The 7,592-nt window shown below is 29.6% G+C and overlaps 1 protein-coding gene across 1 annotated transcript; it reads left to right on the top strand.

Moving 5' to 3' along the window:
- Positions 1 to 2,483: 2,483 nt before the first annotated feature.
- On the top strand, positions 2,484 to 5,675 carry LOC117911175 (serine carboxypeptidase-like 45). Its single transcript, XM_034825418.1, has 10 exons — positions 2,484 to 2,782; positions 3,051 to 3,152; positions 3,260 to 3,355; positions 3,795 to 3,887; positions 3,993 to 4,072; positions 4,205 to 4,486; positions 4,580 to 4,704; positions 4,898 to 4,990; positions 5,093 to 5,210; positions 5,306 to 5,675. The coding sequence occupies exons 1-10, from the start codon at positions 2,530 to 2,532 to the stop codon at positions 5,453 to 5,455; spliced, it is 1,392 nt and encodes a 463-aa protein (XP_034681309.1). The 5' UTR covers positions 2,484 to 2,529; the 3' UTR covers positions 5,456 to 5,675.
- Positions 5,676 to 7,592: the final 1,917 nt, after the last annotated feature.

Genomic DNA, 7,592 nt, shown 5'->3' on the forward strand with positions numbered 1-7,592 from the left:
AATAAATACTATTTCAAGAATTATTTCAATAGCTCTTAATTTTTTTAAGACTATACATATATTTTTTAAGTAGACAATAAAAAAAATATTCTATGTCTAATAACTTCAAAATTTTTTTTAATCAAATTAGTATTATAGTATAATATTGAAGTCTTAATTTTGTAGGGTATTATCATTTACTAAACCCAAGTGCAACATAAAAAAGGGGTTCTTATGACTACACACCTTAATGGTTTAGTCAAATTCATAGCTTAGCATATAGTTAGAATGGTTATAAAACTCAAATATGAAGGTATTGCTTGAAATGACTTCCTATTTTTTGTTATTGTGAAGTTGAAGGTGAAACTAGAACTAAAATCAAAAGTTTTAAAAGCAGTATTAATATTTTAAATTTTTTATTAAATATGAATAATATAAATTAAAATAAATCTTATATAAAAATTAATATTTCCCTAATTTCTACATTAAATTTTGTATTTAAATATATAAGTTTTTTAAATGAAATTAATCAAGAAGGTATAAAAGATCTTATTAAGCTTAAAAAAGAGCTCGACTTATTATAAATCGATCCAAACATAGCCCTTTTTTGTGTTACAATCATTTAAATTTCAATTTATTTGAACAACTAAAATGTAAGTCTTATAAGAAAAATATACTTATATGGTTAAAAAATGCTTTCAAAATAATGGAAGAGCCCTATCAAATGTTTGCTAGTGGAACACATCATTAATTAAGAGTTTGTTGGGGAGTGATTTTAAAAAAATCAAAAAGTTTTTTCTAATGCCTTAAAATACTTTCATGCAAAAATTAGGTATTTAATGTATTCTTAAATTTCAATTTTTAAAATCCTAAAAATTGTCAATGTTTTATTTTTTGACTTAATAAAAAAATATAAAATATTTTATTTTTTCTATTAAAGCAAATATTACTCGTTGTTATCTAATACCATAATTAAAGTGAACTTATTATCAATAGATTAAGTTTAAATTTATTAGTAAAATTTAAATGATTGTAACGATTTTTTTACAATCACTAATAAACATTTTTAAAGAAATCTATTTATTTAAATTTTAAATTTAAATTTAAGGAGTGTTTCAATAAAACTTGATACTTATTATTGAATTATTTAAATTAAATTATATTTAAGTTGTTAATTAAAAACTTATTCTAAATTATCAAATTAACATATTGTCTTCATAAGTTATAACTAGACAAAAGATATTGAATAATAATAAAGATGTAAAATAATAAAAGAGATCATGAAAGTAATTAGAGTAAATGAAGGTAAAAAGTTAAATTGAAGATATAAACTTAAAAATAAGTTAAAACGAAGATATGAACTTAAAAATAAGTTAATTATTTTTACTTATTACTTAAAATTATTTTTAATTTTAAGTGATATTATTAAATTATTTTATCAAATATATTTAATTTACTTGATAACTTAAATTAAATTATTAAATTGATTTATTAAACCCTGACCTATCAATAAACTTTTTTTTTTTAAAGTCATTTATTAGAGATTTCTTTTAAAAAAAAATCTTCAAATATAATACATTACAAAAAATACTATCACTTTTTATATTCTGTTTATATTCAAAGAATAAGCTACTGTACTGAAAATTGTTTTAAATGGAAACACTTCCCAATCAACCTCTAAAACAAATTTAATTAAAACTTAACTTAAGTTAATAGATGTGTTTAGAGATAAGGCGGACCACCTTTAAGAAAAAGAGGAAAATAATCATCCACTGGACCACCCCGTCATTATTATCAAGTATCACTTTTTTAAATGAGGATTAAAAAAATAGGATCCCTAAAGGAAGAAGTCAGTAATATTATTAGACTATATTATCAATGACTTAAATCTTAATAATTGATATTAAGATTATATTTGATTTTGAAAAAGTAATAATTAAAGAAAAAATATTAAATAAAATAATTTTTTACATTTTAAATTTATTAAAAATATGATAGAATATTAAATATAATAAAAATTTGTGAAAAAAATTATATTTTAAATTATTTATACTTTTTTATATCTAAAAAATTTGCCAATGATTCAAATTATATTAAAATTTCATAATTGATATTAAGATTGTAATTAATTTTCAAAAATATTAAGAAAAAATATAAATTAAAATGTTTTTATAATTGATTTATTAAAAATAATTATAATTAAAATTAGTTAAAATTTTATATATTTCTAAATTATTAAAAATATCAAGCAAGATGGGTAGGAAGAAATACTTTTAATTTCTTTAACTTAAAATTTATTTTTTATTTTTAAAATTTTTTTCTTTTATTTTTTCAAAATCTGTCATTTCATCAATAAATGAACATTTTTTTTCAAAATTTTTTGCATATGAAGTGTGTCCTCCACGTCATGTCCAAAATAAAATATTAACAAAGAAAAAACAAGACGACTCCTTTATATACAGTACCCTCTATCCCAGCAACATTGGCTCCCTCTCTCTCTTTTCCTTCTCTCTTTTTTCTCTCTTTCTCTAGGCTGTTGGTTCTGAAATCATGAGCTCTCTTCGTTGGAAAGCCATGGCAATAGCTGTAACTTTGCTTCTGCTCTGCTTTTCCAGAGAAGTTGAATCATCTCTCTCTTTGTCAGACAAAATTCTAGAGCTACCAGGTCAACCCCAAGTGGGGTTCCAGCAATATTCAGGCTATGTGGCTGTTGATGAGAAGCAGCAGAGAGCTTTGTTTTACTACTTCGCTGAAGCTGAAACAGATCCAGCTATCAAGCCTCTTGTTCTCTGGTTGAATGGAGGTCTGCTTCTCTCCACTCATTATTTGTTTGGTTTCTGTGGAAATGCAGGAATGTGGGGAGGACATGGGTTTGTGTCATCTTTTTCATTTTTTGGGATCAAAGGACACAACATCCTTTACTCATTTGAGCCTGGTCAAATCATTTTTGGTTTGATTGAGTTCAGTTTTTGGTGATGAAATGATTTTCTCAGTGACCAAACACAAGCTCATTGCAAGGCATTTTTGGAGAGATATGTTTGGGTGATGGATTTCTGTGGTGTGATTTGCAGGCCCTGGTTGTTCTTCTCTTGGGGTTGGGGCATTTTCTGAAAATGGGCCATTTAGGCCTAGTGGGGAGTTGCTGGTGAGAAATGAATACAGTTGGAACAGAGGTAAAGGACTCACCCATTGAGCCTTTTTTCTTCATTCCATTTCGGGATGGTTTCATAAAACTGATTTCTTTATTTTTCTTTATTTGTACATATTCACTGGTTTTCAGAGGCAAATATGTTGTATTTGGAGACACCAATAGGAGTTGGGTTCTCTTATTCAACTGATTCTTCCTCCTATGCGGCTGTAAATGACAAGATCACGGGTATGTTTCTTTAATTTCCCTCTTCACTTTCCCCTTTTTTTTTTATTTATCAAAATACTTCTTCTTACAACTAATTGATGCAAAACCCAGTTTTCTTTTGAGGATTTCTTCATAGAAAAAACAAAAGAGCTCCTACTGTGAAATTAATGTGAATATGCAGAAGAAACAGTGGCACTATGCAGAAGATTCAAGTCAACTTCCTTCTTCCTTCCTCCCCTCCTCTGTTTCTGTCCCTTTTCTGTTTCTTTTTATAAAAAAATTTCTTTTTTGGCCCTTTTACAGATCGCTTCTTAAGCATCTTTCCTTTATTTCAACTGACGCTCAATGCATACAGTTTTTGTTTTGTTTTCTTTTCTCTCCTTTGGGTTGATAAAAGTTCACCTTTACAGACTGCTTTTGATTTCTGAAACTCTGCCTTTTATCTTTGTTATCTATATAGCCAGGGACAATCTGGTGTTCTTACAAAAATGGTTGCTCAAATTCCCACAATACAAGAACAGAGATTTATTCATCACAGGAGAAAGCTATGCTGGTAAATATTTCTCTCTGCTCAATCCCATTACAAGATCAAAACTGATTAAACAGAGATGGGAATGGATACTTACTCTGTTCTAAGCTTTATACATATGATGATCAGGCCACTATGTTCCTCAACTTGCTGAGCTAATGCTCCAATTCAACAAGAAGGAGAAGATGTTCAATCTAAAAGGAATTGCTGTGAGTAGTTCAAGAGCAGAATTTCATTTTTTTCATGCCAAAACCTGAGTCACGTTTCATTAGTTTGATCTCATTCCATCATCAGTTCCACATTTTATGAATTAGCCCGGGTGTTCTCTATCTTAATTGCAGCTGGGCAATCCAGTTTTGGAGTTTGCCACTGATCTCAACTCAAGGGCTGAGTTTTTCTGGTCTCATGGATTGATATCGGATTCCACATACAAAATGTTCACTTCCTTTTGTAATTATTCTCGGTATGTGAGCGAGTATTACAGAGGATCAGTTTCCTCAATCTGTTCAAGGGTGATGAGCCAAGTGGGGAGAGAAACCAGTAGATTTGTGGACAAGTATGATGTTACCCTTGATGTCTGTATATCATCTGTGCTCTCACAATCAAAAGTCCTTAATCCCCAAGTGAGTTCAATCCATTTCTATTTCCTTTTCTTCTGTTTGTGATTAGTTTGTTAATCTTGAAAGTTCATCCTCTCATAAATTTCATTTTTCCAGCAAGTAACCGAGACAATAGATGTCTGCGTGGAGGATGAAACCGAGAGTTATTTGAATAGGCGAGACGTGCAGAAGGCTCTCCATGCCCGGCTAGTAGGAGTCAACAAATGGTCTGTTTGTAGCAAGTAATTCTCTTCCCACTAATCATGATTGATATATTTGAAATTTCGAATAAATCAAGCTACTATTCTGGTGATTCAGCTTTTTTAAACCATACTCTTAGTATTCATTCAAGAAGAAAATAAAGTCAAAAAGAAAATTTTCATAGGCAAGAGAAGAACACAAAGTTGATGAGTATTTTGTATATTCTAATCACAGTATCTTGGACTATGAATTGCTTGACCTGGAGATACCCACAATTTCCATCGTGGGCAAGCTCATCAAGGCAGGGATTCCGGTTTTGGTTTATAGGTAATTTGCCTCTAGCCTTGGAAAAGATTTCCACATTTGTTTTAGTCTTCAAGGCATGAAATTCTGATATTGTTGCTTCATATCATATTCAACCAACTGCAGTGGCGATCAAGATTCTGTTATCCCATTAACGGGGAGCCGGACACTGGTCCATGGACTGGCTGAGGAATTAGGACTGAACACAACTGTGCCCTACAGAGTATGGTTTGAGGGGAAGCAGGTGAGTTCTATAATCTACAATATGGTCGAAAATTTGATATCTTGTAGGTATTGTCATTCTGGGGTTCAGCTAAAGATGTTTTTGGTGGTTTTCAGGTTGGTGGGTGGACACAAGTGTATGGTAACATTCTCTCCTTTGCCACCATTAGAGGAGCATCCCATGAAGCTCCATTCTCTCAGCCAGAGAGATCACTTGTTTTGTTCCGGGCATTTCTGGGTGGTAGGCCTCTACCACAAGCTTTCTGATCTGCTGATCAGTTTTCCAGCAGTAACTCCTGATTGAGATTGTAAGTAGGGTTTGATAAGGCAGGGTTGTTAATCATAAAAAAAAAAAAGAAAAAAAAAAAAGGAGAGAGGAAAATCCTATTCTTTGTTTTTTTGCTTATCTGGTTTGTCGAAGATGTGGAAGTTGAATGAATTCTGTAAAGGTCTTAGGAAATGGAAAAAGGTGTTCTTTCTTGTGTCATTTTCCTGTCTCTCAATTCAGCTGTATGATATGCCATGCAACAAGCTAGTTAAAGTGTATATCGTGAAGAAGCTTGTTTTGTCCTCTTCCATAGCCTTCAGATTCCATTAGACAAATTAAATAATAAGACAAAGCCTTGGAAACAAAATCCAGATTCCACATGTGCATATAATAAAAAAGACTATACAATAAATCTAACCTTGTTTGGAAGTGATTTAAGTTGAAGAGTTTTTGGATTTTACTAAAAGTGCTTTTTAGAAAAATCACTTAATATTTGAATATTAAAAAAACAAAAAAAGTCATCTCTATAGTATTTTTTTTTTGTCATTTGCTATATATCAAAAAAATAATTTAAAAAAAGTTATTATAGTATTTTAGAAAGTATTTAATTTTTTTTTTTTTTATGTTTGAAAGATAAAATTTTGAAAGTATTAAAAAAATTAAAAACACTTCCTAAAATCATTATCAAATTCACTATAAATTATTTTCAAGTGAATCTTTAAAATTTTAAAGTTCAACGAATATTTAATTGTATAAGCAAAATTTATAAACATTACAAAAGCGCCCCTAATCCATTCTTCTAATCCTTTCGAAATCAATTGATAGGATCATAGGATTGTATTAACTACGTGTACATGGGATGTACTTACCACGTAACATAATAAGAACATGCAACTTAAAAGGGCGTCCTATGATATTCAAATCTTGGATTACAAAAAAAAAATCTAAAATCTAGATTTTGATAAATTTTTAAGTTAAATTTCAATTGTGTAGATATTATATATTTTAGAGTTAAAATGTCTTCACGGCTTTAAAAAATATTTACAAGATTAAAAAAAGATTATACGGATATAACGGTATTATAAACTTTTTTTTCCCTATGTGAGATATTATAAAATTAAAATTATGTATATACACTTTTACAAGCAGTGTATAAAATTAAAAAATTAAAATTTTTTTCCCTAAAAATTTATAATAAATTTTCCTCCATAGTTTACTAAAACAAGAACAAAAACACCCAGATTATGATAAATTTAGAAGTGCAGTCATCTTCCATGGAGCTCTAGGTGACTTGACAAACACTAAGTAGACTGTGAGTAAATGCTTGGTATTCACATAAATCTAAAGAAGCATCTGATTTGGAGTTAACAAAGTCATGGGAGACCAAATTTCAGCTCAGTATACATAGCTCCAAGTCCAAACCCAAGACATACCAAGGTTTAAACCTAACCTAATAATTCAAGGTCCAAGCCGAATTCACATGCCAATGTCCAAGCCTAAGCTCAAGACATACCCTGGTCCAAGTCTAGGCCCAATCTATACCAAGGTTCAAACACTGGCCCAAGACTGAAGTCTAAGCTTAGGGCCAATTATATCAAGGTCTAAGTCCAGACCCAAGTACTGCCTAAGTCCAAGCCCAAGAGAAGGCCTAAGTCAAGTTCTTAGTAAAAGAAGAATTAGAGGATTGCAATAGAGACTGTACTTTTAATTTTACAAATCAATAAAAATCAATTTGTTTCAAATAATTTATTTGTTAAAAAGAAATTCATATATACAAGTTTTTTCCATGCTAATAGAATAACATTTATCTTTCATCTCTTCTTTGTAAAAGATCTATAAGAATGGAAATCTAGGAAAAAAAAAAAAATATAACAATCAAGAAAACAAATCTAAGTTTGACCTTACTAAAGTTACAAGTCACGTCTCAATAGGCAACACTAAAACCTTCTTCTACTAAAATATACAATAAGTTTAAGAGTGGGTGTCCACCCGTATCTCAAAGTCAAACCCCAAACTAATACAACTAAGAGTCTGTTTGATAGTAATTTTAGGAAACGTTTTTAATATTTCTAATACTTGAAAATTTTTATCATTCAAGTATTAAAAATGCTAGAAATGTTTTCTAAAATCACTATA

Source organism: Vitis riparia, chromosome 1 (assembly GCF_004353265.1).
Source record: "Vitis riparia cultivar Riparia Gloire de Montpellier isolate 1030 chromosome 1, EGFV_Vit.rip_1.0, whole genome shotgun sequence".
Lineage (NCBI taxonomy): Eukaryota > Viridiplantae > Streptophyta > Magnoliopsida > Vitales > Vitaceae > Vitis > Vitis riparia.